Here is a 19829-nt window from a genome sequence, read left to right as displayed (position 1 = left end):
CAATATACTGTAGTGGTGTTTGTGGGGGGTAGGGGGATAACTTTAATACGAACAGCAAAAGATGACTTTAGTTATACACCTTTAATAAATTAACTACGAACATTGGATATAAATAAGTGTCTTTCAATTTCTCAAAAGGATACTTCTGGGCCACTTCTGGTTTCTTTAAAATTTATGTTAATTATGAACGACTATATCGAGAACTCATATCGATTAAACATGCAATTAAATATGCTTTTTTTTCCTTTCACTTTCTACGTTCGATGCTACAAAGAGAGTACCATGGAACAAACTGGATAAGTTTTCTAAAACTGCCAGTTGGTGAAAAACTGGAAAATGAACAGACAACAGGAAAGTAATAGCTTTCATTTGAATGATCACACTTGAAGATTTTATTCAGAGACTCGAAACTTATAACCACCTTTAAAGCGTAATAAACAGCACCACAGGAAAGTACTGCTCAGTAGCTTTCATTTGAATGATCACACTTGAAGATTTTATCCACAGACTCGAAAGTTAGAACCACCTTGTAAAGCGTAATAAACAGCACCACAGGAAAGTACTGCTCAGTAGCTTTCATTTGAATGGTCACACTTTAGGATTCTCTATCCACAGACTCAAAAGGTAGAGCCACCTTGCACAGCAAATAAAACAGCACTACAGGAAAGAACTGCTCGGAAGCTTTCATTTGAATGGTCACACTTCAGGATTCTATCTACAGAACCACTTGGTAGAGTAAACTAAACGACACCACAGGAAAGTACTGTTCAGCAGCTTTCATTTGAATGGTCAGATCTAAGGCGTTTGTCCAAAGACTCAACAGTTACGGTGACCGTCCCTTTCCCAAAGGAATAGGAGTGACAACGTTCATATCAGAAGCATTCTTTTCTTTACAACTTGCTTTGCTTTTGGATAACTGGAGTTCGACGACATTCCTTCCACCAAGAAATTCGCTCCCGGTTCTTTGGGTTCTGCATAATTGCCGCGTGCAAGTTTTCGTGAGCCTGGCGAAAGAAATAATTTACAACTTTTGACGAATGTTAACAATTAATTCAGACTCTCTTCTAGAGACAAAATCATAGCGCTAAATATAATTTTTCCCGTTCTATTTGATACGATAAGCTGTCAGTTGTTTGAGAAAGAAAGATGGCGAAATTTAGGCACCATCCACACGAATCTCTTTCGCTTGAACACGCAATTTTTTTAGCGTTGTTGGATCACATTTGCCCGTTTAAATCGCAAATGTTTTCTTGTTTTTGTTTTTTAACTGTCGTCCACACATATCCGATGAAATCGGTCACCGAAAACAAAACTTTTTGACCACGATGCGGTGGTCGTTGAATTCTACCTCGCGACGTCATCGTTTTCAAAAATCGTTTTCAGGTGTCCACACAAGAACACGAAAATGATGATCTTCTCAAAAATTTCCTCTGGAAAGCGTTTTTGAAAAGTTGCGTTTTCGAGGAAAACCAATCCGCGTTTTCCCTTCAAATGAACACGGACACGCGAGGACGGCGACCTTAAGCTCGATAAATGAACAAGAAAGATTAAATATTGTACTGATTCATCTTACCGGGAGAGTGAGATATGAGTCGGGGACTAAAAAAATTTCTTTGCGGCATGCTCGCGAATAGATGAATATTTAATCTTTGTCTTACAATCACTTGTTTTCTTCCAGAACTGAGTTCTTCCGAAGCCTAAGAACTGAGTATATTGTAAGTAAGAGTTTGAGAATTCTATTTTTTATACGGTTACCGAATACCCCTGGTAGAGCGTTTTTCAATTGAGTGTTTTAAAACCAAAACCAAAGTAATAACTCTGACCAATCACAACATACATAAACAGCGCAATGGACCAATCAGAACTCGAAGCAAATGCACGTATCCGGCGCCAAGCGCGGGAAAAGGCGAGCGTGCAAGTCACGATTGGTTTTGGTTTGGCTTCTCATTGGTTGACAAAGTGGCGCGAGTTTTTCCAACCAATCACAGAGCGTAGTTAAGCAAAACCAAGAGCAAACGCGTAATTACTTTCGACACTCAATCGAAAACAGTTCTAAGAAATCGAGTAATCCATACTAATCGTGGGGGGAGGGCTACAGACAAAATATGAATAAAAGTGACGGGTTGGTGGATTTTTTGTAACCTATTGCCATACCTTTCCATTGCTGTGACCAATCGGCGAGTTGAGGATAAAATCTGGAGGAGCTAAGGCGTCAACAAGAGCCACAGCTTCGCCTTTCAACTGATGAAGAAATAAAACGGCAATGCACCGTCAGAGGACTTCCAAAATCGAGAAAAAGCATGGTGAATGCATCGACTACTTAGAAAGGATACAAATGAATGCTGCACCACTAGCGCTCGGAACCCAAATGATGGATCAGATAATTAACTCTGTAGTCTAAATGAACCCTTGAAATTCTTACTGAGTGTCCGTTGCTCTACCGACTGGACTACGAGGCCAGGCGGGAGCAAGTCGTGAGTGATTATGGTGTTTATTGCGGTCTCCCATTTCCTTACTAGGGCTAATGCTTAGCAGGAATTTCATGGGTTCACTTTAGCAGTTTAACGTACACTGCAGAATTAATTCTTCGATCCATCATTCACTTAGAAAGGAACTGCTAATCCGCAGTCCCAACACCAAAAATTCTCAACTTTTTTTGAATGAAAGGCACAAAGCAACCAACACGCACTTAGTATTGCGTTCTTTGAACACGAATACGCACCTCGCAACAAAGACTGAGAATAGCTCCTCTGACAATCCTCGCGTCATTCACTGACCTACAGAAACCACCTGTTGATTGAGGAAGTTTGCATTAATCAAAGGAGAAAGGAATACCTGGGCACTCTGATTGCATTTGTTTACTTTGGATTTCGATTCGCTTATGTTAAAGAGGTAATTTTTTAGCAACTTCTAAAGGCAAAAATAAAAGGCTAAGCATGTGTTAAAATGGCTGTTATGTATATTCAAAACTCTAACGTTGGCATGACCACAGAGGCAAATCCTTCAGAGAAGCTGGATCTTTTTATCCAAACCTGGATCAGTAAAATACTTAAGATAATAAATTACAGACGGCAAGATCAAGACTGGTCCTTACGGTAGTAAAAAAGACGAAAACGGAAACGTTGGACATATAAACAGAAAAAATATACGTGTACAAATTGCCCGGTTTGGAAAGCAAACCTTCTTCGGGGGGAACTGTCGTCTTTTTGATAGTCTTGCTATTTAATTGACAGTTACATTATTAGCTCGAAATTTCTACCGTTTAACAACAAGACAGGTTCTCGTTTTTATTGAATAACGATATAAGTAGGTCACGCCACACGCTACTCACTATCTACTTAATTAGATTATGAGCTCGAGATTTCTATCGCGTGCGCCCTCATCAGCTATCACGCATAGAAATCGAGAGCAAATAATCTTATTGTTTTAGTATAAATCTACTAGTCGTTCAAAACTAAACAAGTAAGTTATCTATATCCTCATCGCAGACACTTCGAAAACGCGGCGAAGCGGCCGCCATTTTGTTGAAAATCGCTACTCACTATCTATCACAGATTAGTATAAATCTACTAGCGTTCTATTACGAATGCCGTTCTGTGATTGGCTACGCTACCCGTTATCTATTCTGTGATAGATAGTGAGTAGCGGTTGTCAACAAGATTCAGCCCGCTTCTTCGCGTTTTCGAAGCGTCTATGAGGAGAATTTGGATAATTTACTTGTTTAGTTTAGAACGACTAGTAGATTTATACTAAAACAATTAGATTATTCGCTCTCGATTTCTATGCGTGATAAATGATTCGGGCTTCGCCCTCATCAGCTATCACGCGATAGAAATCTCGAGCTCATAATCTAATTGTTAAATAGATAGCGAGTAGCATAGCCAATAGGATAACAGCATTCGTGATAGAACCGCACGCTAGTAGATTTATACTAAAATTTACTGCTACCCTTCGCCTCAGAGCTCAGGCATTGTCCTTACTGCCGAGCGCCAGCGCTATTTCGTTAGAGATGCATAGAAAAGTGATGAAGTGTTACTCGTTACTAACAGCACAAGCCGAACATAATAAGTCAGCAGTCTGGCCCATTGATGCTCTCACCTTGATATAAAGTGGTGAGATGCGTCTCAAGAGAAGACAAACCATACAAGGAACACAGTTTGACAAGAACTGGTCTGAGAGCGTGGGGAGTTTCTTCACTGAAAATAACTTCTTTGAATGTCTTCAATACTGTGCACTAAAAACAGAAAAAGGGTTACTTCAATGAACCTTGACTCTTGTCAAGATTTTTAACCCTTTAAGCCCTAACAGTGATCAGCATTAAATCTCTCCTTGTAATTTCAATGCTTAGTCAACGCTTAAGGTCACGAGAATTAAACACATCATCACCCAAGTTGAATTTTCTTATTTTTAACTTTTTTCCCAGCACTTTTATAGGAAAAGTATGGGGACAAGATAGGATAATTTGTTCTGATATTAGGGGCTAAAGGGTTACGTTAATACACGAAACAAAATACAGTTACATTTAGTAACATAAGCAGCTTATACATGCTTTTATTTCTTCAAAACTTGATTGCTGCAACAGTATTCTTTATGCCCTACCCTCCTCAGAGTTAGAGAAACTACAACGGCTGCAAAACACAGCTGCAAGGCTAACTGTTAGAGTTAAAAAGTCAGCCCACATCATTCCAACATTACAGAATCTCCATTGGCTTCCTATTAAAGAAAGAATAGTTTTTAAAATTCTCTTGGTCACTCCACAGCTTCGCTCCAGTCTATTTAAACAAGCTCTCATTTCATTGCACGCCTCATCGTCTACTTCGGTCAAGTAGTTCAAATCTGTTGTCTATCCCAGAGACTAAAATGGCTTCTTACGGCGACAGATCTTTCTCGGTCATCGCACCAAGCCTTTGGAACGATTTACCAAGTATCATTTAACAGTGTTCCAGGCCACTGTGGACTGATTTAAATTAAGATTAAAATCTTATCTTTTAAGAGAGTGTTTTTCAGATTAGGGGTTTTATGTAATAGGACTGTAACAAGCATTGAGGCTCGGCTTCATTATGATGTGGAATGCATTTATTATCATGTTAAAACTGTGCGTCAATAGGGCTGCGAAAATGAACACTTTGCAGAAATGTCCAAAAAGATGGTAAACGTTTTTTAATAATTCCTCTTTATACGGACTTCATATTGAAATGTTTGCCATGTGTAAAACTCGATTAACAACAGATTGAAAAAGGTTGGGTTTTGTATTTACTGGAATGGGCCATCGTAAGCCATTCTCAACGCCGTTCCTCCCACAGGTAACCCAAGCTCAAGTCCTTGGGTTGCCTGTGTGCCTCCAGCGGAAAATAATCAGGAGATTCCAAAAATTTTCATGAAGTTTATGAATGTTTGAAATTCTCACTGAACTAAATGACGAACTTTGTAAAGGAAACGGTTCAGATTTTGTTATCTCGAGACGTAACATACAAAGCATCTATTGAAAAGTAGAGAATAGGTGACAAATTAAAGGCAAAAGAGGTTACCTCAATGTAGGCGAGTGCTAATGACCTGCAATAAAACACCTGGCTGTCATTCCTGGCTGTGAAAGGGTCCTTAAAAAAGGTTAAAAAAGTGTTAAAAAGCTAAACTGATTGCAGGACTGACACTTCCACAAAGGACAAATTGTATTTGGACCAACATTTCAACTAGTACTACCTCAGGGCCAGACTTACGTACAACGACAGCTGAAAACAACGGCTCTAAAAATTTCAATTTGAACGTAAACATAATCCTGAAGGAGACTAAAAGTACTAGTCGAAACATTGGCCCAAATAAAATAACGTGTTCTTTCAACTACGCTGGGGTTGAAAGTTGATATTATACTCTCCTAACTAATGATAAATTATATCTTATGGCTCTTTGTTACCGTGCTAAAGAAACGAGTCAACATGGCAAACAAAAATCAGCCTCACCAGCTTTGAGTTATAAAGTTGTTTGAACATCAGGACAACAAGTGTACAACACAACAACAACAACAACACTTTACTTTGACAGGGAACACCAGAATTACACAGAGTATATTTATTTAGTTATTCCTTCTTCAAACTGACATCTGACCCATCAGTTTCCTTCCTGTTATTTGACAATCTTGTAGATTTGGTGATGACTGCAGGCACCACACATTCAAGAATTTCAACTCAATGTTTTAGGTACCAATTTGACTGGGAAGTCCACAGCTGACCTAGCGAATGCATGTACCCACCTTTCCGTTTGACAACTCTTGTCGAAGTTTGGCAGCACTTTCTTTCAACAGATAACACACAAGCCACTGGTAAGCTCCCACTAGAACTAAATAGGAACATAAAGGTTACTAAATAGTTTTTCCTCCTTTGTGCTGTCTCAAAACAATTCCCCACTCCAGAAACTGTGTAAACACTGGTATGATTAAGGGATCTGGGATAGTTTGGGCTAACCTGCAGAACAGGCATTATTCAATTGAAGGGCTTGGTGGAAAACTATGCTAAGTGGAAAATTTGCTTGAATTTTTTTTTTGTCAAAAGTGCCTGAATTTTCGCATGTGGCCTTCAAATTAATGGAAAAATATTGCTTTGTATTTTATTTCGTTGGTTTGTGCTTCTTTTTCGAGAAATAACGTATGCAAAAAAACAAGTTTTTCTTGGCGGCGTGACTTTGAGATCTTTTGTTCGAACAAGAAACAAAAGAAACTGCTGGTTAGGTTTATATATCATACCGACAATTAAGTGTATTTTTCAGCATTTTCCCAGGGTAGCATAGCTCTTAGTCAAATAGTTTTCACCTAAAAGAGTATCTCCTACACAACTGACAGCCCAAAAAATGCACTTGACTCACTCATTGGTGCAATTTCCTTGTGTCTACCCACACAGCGAATAATTCCTCACTAGCTCTTGTATGAGCCTCCCTGTAGTGGAGCTTGGGACTCGAATGTCAAGACCATTTTGGGAGAGTAAGTGCTTGATAAGAAAAATACTTACAGTCAGGGTCCCTGCATTCCTGTTCTGTCCTTGCATGGAAACTTTCTGCCATGATTTGCTCAATGTTGTTAAGAAAATCAACTGAATGTATTGGACTGGAAATATGGGAACCTGTTTGAAAAAAAAAAAATGACTTCACTCCCAGAAAGATATCATACAGTACATAGTAGGCAGAGTGAGGCCTCTCAAGATGATGCTTGCTGTGCCCTGCACCCTGATACTACTAATGTGCACTTCCAGAATAAAATCCATACCCACCCCATCGAAGGTCATTGGCAATTCCTAGAGGGAGAGGGGTCTTAAAAGTCAAAATTTTAGAAGCAAAGTATGAAGCTAAACTGGAATTTCATGGGGGGATGGAGGGTGCAAAACAAAAAACCTTCTGTGGGGGAAGTATGGATATTTTCTGGAACTGCACAAAATGATATTAAGCATCAATCAACAAGAATGCAAGAACTCTCATCTCTCCCCAACCCCCACCCTTCCCCTCTCGGTAATGAAAAATCCAGAGATAGTGATTGGGGGTTTTGTTTCATATGGGTCTGGAACTGCAATCATGGACAAAACTGTTGAGAAATTTGTAGTCGATCTACAACTCAGTCCCCCCTCCCCTTCATCAACTGAATGTTGATCCGCAGTTAAAAAGAAAGGCTGGATCATTCAGCTGTCCCAGCTTCAAAGCAACATTGAGTGAGGGGGAGAGGGGAGTGAAGGTTTGCTTCTCTCCAGCTAGTGTTTTCCTTGCTGGAATATATGTGCAAAAAGCACATTTTTCTTTACATGTCTTGTCCACAATTGTGGCAATACAACCAAGCTTGATTGCCTTTATGGCCTCCAGAGTCCATTTGTAGAAGAATGAATGTGTTTGTTAGCTTGCCAGTTCAATCAAGCTGAGTTGGTCTGTGGAAATTAAGGGCTTAAGAAATTAACACCTTGGGCCTCCAGGTTGGGGACATTTTCCAAGATAACAACTGACTGTATATTGTGGCTTATATAAATTATTTCCACTTTGCAAGACAAGGAGTAAGTGTAAGTGATATACGACCAAGCTATGTATAGTCTAGTTGTTATTGACCAAGAGTGAGGTCCAGACACCAATGACCAAGTGCGAGGTAAAGATAGGTATAGTGTAACAGTGGCCAAGTTTCTTCATCTGCACCAAATGAGTTTGCAAATAAATTATAACTTACAAAATGCCATTTAAACGAGTCAACACAAATATAATCCAGATGAAAGGTAAGCAGTTGAAAAGTAATTGCAGCTGCTTGTCTGACTGATTAGAAATACCTGGACCTCATCATTTTTCAGCTCCAGAAAGCACAAACCCCCAAAGGTACCCATTTCTCAGTTTACAAAAGCTAACCTTTTTCCTTGGCTTCCAAAAGAGACAACAGATAGTTACTTGTTTGTCCCAGAAGCATGTTATTGTCTCCTTCATAAGTACAGTTTGGATCATTGTCATCCCTTAACTCACCAAACCTGTTGACTGAAAAATAAACAAAAATCACAATTAATCAGAAAGTCAAAAGAAAATTCTCTGATACAGAAGGAGTTGTTGCAGAGAGCATTACTTGCAAGGTAACCATGGCCACCACAAGCCTCTCGACATTCCTGTATAGCAGTCTGCGCAATCCATCCTGCGAGTGGTTTGCTGGCTGAAGACAAGGCATGGATCTCTCGTCCCAATGCTGCCTGCAGAAAAACAAACACGTTTTAACCTCTAGTTATTGTGGTAATGATGAAAAGGTTAGTCTGTTTACAAGTGGCATGCATTTAATAGAACTGACTAGAGAGGGACAAAGTCTAAGCCATCCTGTTTAAGAAAATGAAACGGAAAACAATAATTAAAATAACATGTTATATTAAGCAATTATAAGTAATTTGTGCCATGATCCTGGGGCCATCCTATGTATGTTTAAATTTCATAATTTGTTATTAACTGCTTCTGATGGCTAAGCTGCCATAATGTGAAATCTATGTCAAAACTGATTTTTTCACATGTGAGTTGAGTTTGTTGATGGTTCTTACACTTGCTCCAAGAGTTTTTCTTTGGATGTGTACAGCCTTTTCCTCATTAAACACTTCCAAATTTCAATTGATGGACTTTTTACATTCAATAGATAAAAAACGCCGAATTGATTGGATTGTGTCTCTAATAATTATTAGCACTATGCAGTATGTTCCATTAACACTTCAACAAACTGTTTTTATTTATTTTACAACTTACTTGAGCTTCACCTGTTTCTCCCAGCATCATGCCAACTTGCAGTTCTATAAAGTTCATAAAGAAAGTCCTCGCAAAACAAGCTAAAGCATATGTTGCCGCTAGCTTGGGAATAAGTCGCCATTGCTGAAATTAAAAAAAATGACAGCGATGAAAAGTGCATGCTTTAGTAGATGGGACATAGGATGCAGAGGCTTGAAATTGAAGTGGGATCTGTAATACTATGAAATTATTTTAAGCTATTGGTCACGGAAAGAAAATGGCATGGTGGCAGAAGTGGGTTTGCTTTTTTCGTAGGCAGGATGAGGAAAAATTATAGGGCAGCTGAGGTAGCAAGTTAATTTCTTTGTTAGGCAGGGTACATGATGCTATTATTTTAAGGACAGATACTGCATACAGGACGACAACCATGTGACGGCAGTACATTGAATGTGCTCCTTTTGGTAAGAAATAATATGGCATCAAAAGCAACTAATAAGCTCTCTTTTTGAATGGGATGCTAAAAACTAATGACTTTTTACGGGTAGCAAAAAGAAAGTTTATTTATTTAATTCAATATTTATCCAGGGGCATCCAATTTAGCAGAGCTAATTTAATGGAGCCCTGACACAGCACAAGACAAAACATTGAAACATAACAAAAAAAAGACTAGACAAATAATTAAGTTATAAACGCAGCATGTACCATAGGCATTACTGCTTAAGATGGCACTTAAGTTTGGTTTTAAATTCACCCAACGCCTCTACCTGTCTAATGGTAAAATTCCTAAAATTATAAAATTAAAATAATAGCATTTTGAATTTTGTTTCAATTTTATTAAAATATAAACTATAACATGACAGCAGAAGTGGATGAATTTTAAGAACAGCCAGGTAATGTGGTGAAAACGACATGGTGGCAGAAGTGTAATGTGCAGTTCCAGAAAATATCCATACTCCCCCCATGGAAGGTCTTTTGTTTTGCACCCCCGCTCCCTCTAGGAAATTCCAGTTTAGCTTCATACTTTGCTTCTAAAATTTTGACTTTTAAGACCCCCCCTCCCCCTAGGAATTTCCAATGACCTTCCGTGGGATGGGTATGGATTTTTTATGGAACTGCACAAATACATTTTGTGAAGTTAGAGTGTTGGATACAATACAATTTAAGGGCTACGCAAACTCAGCCTGTGTTCTTTTCTCTATGTAGCTTGTGAGATACTATGGATTTTTTAAAAGTGGTGGTGGTGGTGGGGTATAATATGCATGCAAGATGTGAGATTCTTTCCATGCTTTACAAACCTGCATCTGATATTCCAGAACTGGAATCTCGTCTTTCCCAGGCGGACCAAACTGCCTCCGTACAGCAGAATACCTTGTGCAGAATTCGAAACAGGTTTAAAAATATAGTTCATGGTCCAAACGAAATTAGATTCCAGGAATGCCACTCTTAACAACAACATTTTTATTTGAAATATTTATTTGATTAATTTAACAAAAAACACTGTTAGTACAAGACAGAAGACAACTACAAGATGCTTCTGACTTTGGAGTCTATGAAGGGAAAGCTTTTATTATCTGTAAGTTCATTCCCGTGGCATTAATTTCTTAGTTTCAATTCCAAAAGGGAGTTGTAAATTAAAACATTAAAATTAATGTGAAATTTCTAGTATTGCTGACTTGAGAGACTAAGGATTCATTAGGCCCTTTGCAGCTTAAAGACTTTACGTGACCCACTTTGTGGTGTGTGAAAATTTTTTTTTACAGAATTTGAGAAAAGCAAAGAGTGTCTTGCAAACTGCTTAGTTTGAGGCCCTTAATTGGCTTCAGTTTTTTTAAGAAGGAGGCTTTATAATGATCTGAATGTTATAAAAATTTTGAATAAATAAGGATTTGTAGGGGAAAAGGTGCAGAGGTGCAAGGTTTGCTCATTAGTTTCAGCTTATGGGCAGAATGTAAGATCTTACATTCTGCCAACAAGCTAACACTAACAAGTAATACCTTACACCTCTGCACAATGTTGGTAATTCACAGACCAGCAAAAGGAAGCATTCAAGTTATAAAATTAATACCACTTGATACCTTATTGCAATGGGAATGCACAATCGCAGGTTGGTGACACCCATACTTGTTATCCCTACCCGTCCGCCAGACAGAGCACCCAATGCAGCACCAAATCTCTTGTTTGGGTCTTTATATGGTGTCACATACTTTCCTTCAGGGGTTACATCTGCCGTCTTGTTCAGCAGGTTCTCTCGTGGAATCCGAACTTGGTTGAATGATACAAAACTGTAAAAAAAAAGGAAGGAAACAATTTATCATGTAGCAACTCTCTATCAACTTCAATTAACCCCTCCTGCATTTCAATACCCCTCTTGAATATACCTTCTTTCTTTATACTATAAGTTTTCTTGTGATTTCCAAAGATGAAGAGTGGTGAATGAGAAAACAAGTATCCTCTAAAACAAATAAATGTTGTGTGTATACAGTAAAGAGAAACATTTATTTGTAATATTTAAATACACATGTAACATAAATGGTTAGGCAATTGAAGGGGTGCACGGAATAAGGCCCTAAGTGACTTTTTGATGTAAGGTTAAATTTTCCTTTTGTTTCACAAGCAAATGCAAGGCAATTTGGAAGGAGAATCTAGCAATTTATCAGAAGTCACTTAGGGCTTTTTTCCAGGCAACCCTTCAATCGGATTTTTCATTGATAGTTTGAAATATAGTTGCATGTTAGACCTTGTATAATTTGTTAATTGATCCTCATCCATATGGTCAGAGCTTCACCAAGTTTTGCAGAATGAAATGACTACAGTATTTACTACTCCCCCCTGCTTTTGATAGCAGTCCCTAGCGCTGATCAATAACTAATTCTATATACAGTCAACTCTCATCTTGTCGACACTCCGCTATTATGGACACTCGCTATTACGGACAAAATCCAGATCCCATAAGGGTTTACTGAATCCCGTTATTACGGACTCTCACTATTATGGAATTAAAGACACTTTCGTGGTCTAAACATAACAATTTTATTGTTTTGACTCTCGATAAAGTGGACACCATGAACTTCGCATGTAACATAAATAATATTGCAGTCTGATATTCGTCATTTATCAAAACACACTTCAAACGATTTCTGGAATGTTTATTTCCGCCCCAATCTCTTTAGTGGCTGTACAACAGACTCTATGTTTGCACTTCAGATTATGCCTTTTCCTTCCAGACTCTTTGAGAGAGACCAAGCCCTCACCTCCATTCCCAATGATTCGCTACTAGCCTGTTGATAAGCTTGTCCAGTCTTACAAGATATTTTGGGTCGCTGCATAACTCATAAATAACTGGAATCTCAAGCCCCAGGCCGCCACCTCTGTTGATCCCCACACCCTGCTACTATGGACTCTCACTATTACGGACACTAAACGATGTCCCGAGGGTGTCCGCTATAACGAGAGTTGACTGTATAACTGTACACAAGGGAAGAGAGACACAACATGGAGTAAATTTAGTCTTACTAAAGAAAAAAAGCAAAAAAAAAAAAACAAAAAAAAAGCAGTGAACAATGTAGCCCAACACCAACCCTCTGTTTTTATGACTGATGGTTCAATCGAAACTTTGTGCTTCCAACTCCAAAGACAACAAACGTATCAATTATTATCAAATATTGATTTCTATAAAAGACAAGTAATATCCCTGCTCACCCATTATCCAGCCCATTCTGACCAAGTTTCAGTCCAAGATCTCCCACAGTCACCCCAGGCATAGGTGAAAGGTCAACAGCACTGCGCACCTGGACCACAAATGAGTGAAGACCATGACATCTGCCATCAGGAGTGTAAAGCTGTGCGTACAAAACTACATGGGTCGCACTGTTGCCCAGGTTACCGACCCAGCACTTTGTAGCCTCAAAGTTGGGTGTATGGATGACAAACTCCTATCAAGAAACAAGATCATCTTGAAGTAAATGCTTGGTAGAGGGGGGTGAATAGGGGTATGTAAATCTGCTGATCCGCTAAAATTAATGGCTGAATCCGTCGATCCGCTCAAAAAAATCAACTAAATCCGAATCCGCAAATTGTTTGCCGCGTTAGATGATACGCGAAAATTATACAAAGTGACTTCTAATCAGTTGTTGGAGTTGCCTTGCGTGATATTGTGTTTTAGCGTTGAGGATGACTATCAACGAAATATTTATGTATCAAACAACTGTATTGAAACAAAATCTTGCAGATACGAGAAAAAAGAGCAAACATGAACTTCCTAACAACCAAAATCCAAAATCCGGGCCCCAAAACTGGATAAAACCATGATCCTCTGTGATCATAGGATCCGCAGATCCATTAAAATTTCACTCTGAATCCAGAATCCGGGCTAAAATATTTACCAAATCCGCCGATCCGTAGACCTATTCACCCCCCTCTTGGTACAAGGAAGTAAGTCACGCTGAATTCTGTAAACTAGGTAATGTCTTATTCAAGTCATGACACTCTGTATGGGCATTGGAAGAGAACAGTCTCTAATTATCTTATTATTTCTTTCAATAATTTTCCTCAAGAGTAAAACAAAAAAGTGCACAACAATGAATGTTTACTGCGCTCTCACCTGAGTAAATGGATCATATGTTGCTGTTGTTTGAACACCTTTGGTGTTGCTTCCGTGTGTTAATTCAGTCAGGGCAAAACAGCCAAAGATCTGCATGACATTATGGAAAAAAAAATAAAAACCACAAAAAATATTTGGGGTAAGGCTAATTCAAAAACCGGGTTTAGCTGCAGCCATGTGGATCACTTCGGCTCAAAGTGCAACAATTTTTATAAGTTAGATACCGGTAATTCATTGAATTCAAAAGTGCAACATTTTTTATAAGTTAGGTACTGGTAATTCATTGAATTCAAGCCTTTAGGTCACAAAATAAACTATACACTAAATGTAATTATTAACCAGTCTGTAGGCTAGAGTAGAGTATATTTAGAGAAACTGGGATTCTAAATGCCAAATCATCACTTGTCCCCTTTCATCCAGCAAAGGGTATTATGCTTTATTATCAGACCATTTTTTAAAAAAAATACATTATGTTTAAGTTTAAGTTTATTCTCTCAGACTAAAGTAAGTCTTACTGGAGTGGGATTCATGAAGCCACCAAAGGCGGATAAGAAAAGTCCTAAGCATCCTTTGATGGGCATGGGATAGGTACGACAAACATAGGCTTCATCCTACCACAGCAATATGGATGCTCCCACCCACCAGAGTCCAGGGTAGCACCCGGCTTTGGAAAGTACCAGCCCCTCAGCCACCTCTGTTAGGGTTACAATAAAGGGTCCCACAAGCCTTGGTCGGCCGCCTGCCTAGTGGTGGCTCCACAATAAATGTGCCATTCTCACACTACACAACCTTGAAGGTAGCCTCAGGAGATGTGCAGGTTAAGGGAGTAAACCCCTACAGAAAATCGGGAGTGGAGCCTCTAAGGTGCTTGCAAGGTATACTCCACCTCTTTCTGGCAACTCGTGCAGCTGCACTGGCACCAAGTGTATTGGCTCTTCCTTTCCCTAGCTTGGAGTCGTCAGCAAAGCCAAGAGGGGGATCCTAATGTGTGAGCAGCCTAGGACCTTTATACCACCCACTCAGGTCTTGTATCACCCTGGAGAGGTCACTCCAGTGTAGTGGTGCACCGATAATCAATTATAATTGAAAGTTGATCGAAAACTCTTACCGATCTGATGATCTATTACAATTAAGGCATAATCAATCATCGTGGAAAAATGAATAGTCCCTTTAAGAAAGAAAAATACTAACCCTGGTGTGCGTTAATGTGGTTTTTTTTTTTGTGCACTCAAAAAGTCAAAATTATCCTGAGTGTAATACAAGGCTAAAATTATGGGAATATTATGTAACTATTTCACGAACATCAAGCCACTTTGACTTGTATACAGGGGAAAAATGCATGGAGTTCTTATCAGTAAATTTTTCTGATTATAATCAGTGATTGATCGGTTGGGACAATCCGATTGTTTCTGATGATGGATTATGAATTTCTAACCGATTCCCACTTAAGTGATATCACAAGATGTTGGTACAACGGAGGAAGTGGCAGTCACCAGAGCATTTACAACCCCACCCAAACGTGTTCATCCCACAACTGACCACCCATGGTGTTTTCACACCGTTGTCTCTCAAAACAAAAGGATGCTGACGATGACAATGATTCTGAATAGAAAATACCTGGGATTCATCATACTTTACAGGTGCAGAAGAAGTTATCTAAAAATGGCCCTACATGTAGGTATACAGCTGATTAACTTTTTTTCACAAATACCTCAAGACGTTCAGCTTTGCTCCCAAGTTCCTGGATATGCTCATGTGTGCTTGATGTTTTTAGCAAACGAGCAAACATCTGAATCAGATAACAAAAGTTTTGGTAAAATTCATTGACAGAAATTCAAATTGATTGATATGATCAACGAGAAAAAATGGTAAAAAGAATGATTGGCAAAGTTAATAAATGATTGAGTAGTTAAAAGAATGGTTGAGAGGATTGACTAACAGAAGGGTGATTAACAAACTAGTGATGTACAGTGGAGCCTTTATTTAACACAGTGCCAAGGGACAAGGGGAAATTGATTTATTACATTCCTCATTATACCGAGGCTCTGTTCCATACATTTATAAGACAGAGTTGGATACTGAGGACTTCTTTATATAGAGGTTCATTAAATCGAGGTTCCACTGTATCGTTTTAATAATGTGCTAACCAGATGCACATTAAAATAATAAAGACTTCTTTAATGTTGATTAATGGTTCCCTCTGAATAACAAATTCAAACAATAGCCATGGTCACACTACAGACTCTTGAGTGTAAAGTATTAATGAGTCACATGAGTCAATGAGTCACAAGTCATGAGTCAATGAGTCAATGAGTCAGGTCTAAAAAAAAATTCTGTAGAAACAATAAAATTATGCGTTACGTTTACTTATTTGGCTAGTTGTTTTATTGCTGCCTTTAAATCTCGACCCGGGCTGTTTGTTTGCAGTTCCCAGGCCCTGCCGCGTAGTACCAGATCAGAAGCAAAAAATATGGCGGCCAAATTATGACTGTTGTGACTGCTACGGAAGAAAGTCTTTAATTCCCTTTCAACACAGCGCTTTTTAAAAAGTAAATTGAGTTAAACCTCAGCGTGGAGTTTCCCAGTGCTCAAAGACTCAAATCTGTGAAGTTGTTCTTTGACATTCGGTGTATTGATGATTTGGCCGGGTTTGAAGTAGAAAATCGATCGCGAGTGCCAAGGAAAGTTCTTTTACATATGTGTCGGTAAGTTACTGACTAGTTTGTCACGCTGGTGTAAATTGGAAAGGGGAAACCCTAACCGTAAATCACTCTTTTTCACCCTTCCCACTTGCATTGTCCCCCATGCCACTGCTTTGTCGTATCCAGTCTTAGAAGTTTTATCTACTTTTGTCCTGCATTGACCAAGATTTTCCATCATCAGGAAGAAAAATGACTTGGTATTCATTATCCATTTGTTTTTTTTTTCATGAAAAACCGCTGATCCGACCTGTTGACTCATTGACTCATGACACACGACTCATGACTCATGACTCATTTGACTCATAAAACATCCGTTCTCCAGACTCTTACCTAGGTAAAACCGATTTACCTAGGGCAAATTCACCAAAATTTCCAGATGTAAATCCATCTTGAGTTTCATTTTACCTAGGAGAAAAATTCTGGAAGGGTAAGCTGAAATCAACTGTTATGGATGATTGAATCGGTGTGAGAAGGTGCTGTAGGTTAGGATGAGTTAAGGACAACACCTACTATTGTTACTGTGCATACGTTCTGCGCATCTCGAGACAGTCGGATTTCCTATGGGTAATGCTCACTAACACATGATATTTTTGCGTGGTTTAAAACTATGTGGAGAAAGCAGAACTTAGCAAGTGCTCTTGGTATCCAAAAAGAAAATTTGGGGTAACCAATTGCATGTTCAGAGATAATTAAGCTTCAATTTTGGAAAAACTGCCATACATTGCTTTATATTTTGGCACTTTTTAGAAATGTCTCTGAAAAATGTGAGGTTACCCCCAATTTTATTTTTGGATTCCAATAGCCCTTGCTAAGATCTGCTTTTCCTACATAGTCATAAACTGCATAAAAATACTTCTGTATTAGTAGGCACCACCCTTAACTGAGGAAAAGAGGTTGGTTGGCTTGTTACGATCTCGTGCCAAGAATTGAACAAATACTCGTTATAGAAATATTGGCTCTGTCTCATCTTGAGCATAAAGACGGCTTCTGTAATAGAAACAATTGCTCGGTTAAAAAAAATTCTAAACCCTAAAACTGAAATATCAAATCTCAAATAAAAATATATTTACAACTTGCTCTGACCTGCAGTATCGTTGAGAGGTAAATTACCTTGTGAAAAATCAGCCACACTCAAAAATTAAGTCTCCTCAGGTAAACTGTCAACAAGTCAAGTTTCCCAGGTAAAAAAGTCTGTAGTATAACCAGAGCTAATGTATGCAAACAGTAAACATTGCTATTGATTGAAGAGAAAGAATGATTGACAGAATGCATGATTGAAGGCATGACATTATGTTAGTTGTGGTTACACACACCTTGGGTTTGGGGCCTTCCGGAGGGTAAATGGCTTGGGTTCGGTTTAGCTCAGGTTTCATGTTACCCTTGGGGATGCGGTTACACAGTAAAAGAACTCCCCTCAGGGTAAAATATAATTAGATTCGGTTAACGACCAGCTACTGTGCTTGTTGCGGTCGTCACTTCTGTTCGAGGTTTGACTTGTTGGACTTGGACTAGCACTGTTCTTGTCTGGTTCAAACTGAAGGCGATTATTAGTACCGGGCAACGGGTTCTGATATATCGCATAGGGATTTAGCATCGCTGGATAGTGCGGTAGAGGCTGATTTTGAGCTCTGCCAACATCATACAGGGGATTACCGGTATGGTTTCCCTGCGGCCTTGTTTGGTTCCTTGCTTCAAAGAAATACCCGCTGTAGTAGGGATCTTCGTTTTGACTAGCGTTCAGTGATGCACGAAACCCTGCCATGTCACCTTGTGCTACCAATAAGCCCGAAATTAGCCAAGTGTATCAGAGGTCAAATCAGAGCATAGCAGGCGATTTCCTGTGTTAGCTACGTTCTGCATGATGATTGGCCAAGCCACCTCAGGGAGCAGATAAACCCTACTTTTCAGTTCAGGAACTGTCATGGGAAATTCTTTTGTTCTCTTTGATGTATCCCTGGAAATAACCCAAAGGCAGCTTCGGTCTGGGAAAAGCGGTTACACACAAAAACATCCTTACCTGTGGGAAAATGCTAGTTACCCATGGGCCCGGGGGGGGTACTCCTCGGAATTCTTGGTGGGGGTGTGCCGCCCGGGTCTTCAAATCCCGACCCTATTTCAGACCTAAACATGCCATTTTCCACACCCGTTTTCAGACCTGACCTCTGAAATTCATACCCGTTTTCAGACCTGATAATTGTGCAGCAGTGCCGAACGGAAGTTGACGGAAGGAGTAAAAGTAAGCTGGAATGACATAGTTTATCTATTTCTTTTTCTCACTATCAGTTAGTCGTTCCAGTTACGTACTGAGAAGAAAAATATGTTTGTAAGCTTTCGTAAATGTTCCCGGCCCCAAAAACCCGACCCGATTTCAGACCGTAATTGTCAAAATCTATACCCGTTTTCAGACCAAAACGGCTCAAAAACCATACCCTTTGGGGCGGCACATACCTGTTTACCTTATATAGGTGAGTACCCCCCCCGGGCCCATGGGTAAAAGGGCTAGTGTAACCACAACTATTGCTAGAAGAATGTCAGGGGACGATTGAAGAAATTATTAAAAATGATCAGTGAGGTTAAGTCCTACTCACCGTTCTGTTCAAAAGATATTTTGCAGACATGCTCCAATCATAAGCTCCTAACGTGTCGTTAATTGCTTGAGCCAACATCGGGTTACCCATAACTTGATTGTCAGTCAGAAAATCGTACTCAGCAATTCTTATACATCTTTTCATTGTAAGTTGACGGCGTTCATCGAAAGACAATTTGCTATCGTTTGTTCGATCAAACAACGGGTCTTTTTCTAGTGTTTTCCATATATTCTGTTTAAATCTGACTACATCGTCTCCGCCATCTATAAACACTTTCATCTGAAACCAGTCAAAAGATGCTTGCTTTCTGTAGCAGTCGAGAGGTCCTGGAGGGAAAGTCTTTTCCATGTCTTCGATGCAAAGATCTGATTGTTCCTCGTCTAATTTGTTCTCCAGACTTAATTCCGACATGTCGACCTTCGCACCTGTGTGAGAAGATTCTGATTATACCCTTTCAACAACAATTCTCACAATGACTTGCAAGATGGCTGCGATGGCTCACGAGAGTTCTGAGAAGGTCACTGAAGGTGGTTTTGTTCCAACACCACCAGTAGGGGAGGACACCGTGACTTTGGGTAAAAATCATAAATTTTGGTTTACTTTAATAACATTTTTCAATTATAGAGAAATGCTCAGGATAAAACACGATACTTAAATTTGTTTTTACACTGTAAAAATACCAGAAAAATCCCAAAATTTTCATTTAATGGGAAAGTTATTTTCTCCCCTATGTCC

The 19829-nt window shown here is 39.2% G+C and overlaps 1 protein-coding gene across 2 annotated transcripts; it reads right to left on the bottom strand.

Moving 5' to 3' along the window:
- Nucleotides 1-366: 366 nt before the first annotated feature.
- LOC146450192 (peroxisomal acyl-coenzyme A oxidase 3-like) lies at nucleotides 367-19607 on the bottom strand. 2 transcript variants are annotated; one of them, XM_085100645.1, is made up of 16 exons: nucleotides 19095-19607; nucleotides 15516-15593; nucleotides 13805-13894; nucleotides 12904-13136; nucleotides 11280-11486; nucleotides 10500-10572; nucleotides 9226-9348; nucleotides 8570-8690; nucleotides 8362-8484; nucleotides 6999-7109; nucleotides 6248-6333; nucleotides 5529-5597; nucleotides 4099-4234; nucleotides 2723-2790; nucleotides 2155-2241; nucleotides 367-1004 (listed from the first exon to the last, which is right to left on the bottom strand). In XM_085100645.1, exons 1-16 carry the CDS (start codon nucleotides 19503-19505, stop codon nucleotides 891-893), a joined length of 2130 nt encoding a protein of 709 aa, XP_084956771.1. In that variant the 5' UTR covers nucleotides 19506-19607; the 3' UTR covers nucleotides 367-890. The 2 variants fall into 2 exon arrangements, with proteins under 2 accessions (XP_084956771.1, XP_084956772.1); XM_085100646.1 differs by lacking the exon at nucleotides 19095-19607 and adding an exon at nucleotides 16837-16891 and having other exon boundaries at nucleotides 749-1004.
- Nucleotides 19608-19829: the final 222 nt, after the last annotated feature.

Source organism: Pavona decussata, unplaced genomic scaffold, assembly GCF_977016875.1.
Source record: "Pavona decussata unplaced genomic scaffold, jaPavDecu1.1 SCAFFOLD_482, whole genome shotgun sequence".
Lineage (NCBI taxonomy): Eukaryota > Metazoa > Cnidaria > Anthozoa > Scleractinia > Agariciidae > Pavona > Pavona decussata.
The sequence above is the reverse complement of the archived record's forward strand: the minus strand, read 5'-3'. Positions and strand labels throughout refer to the sequence as shown.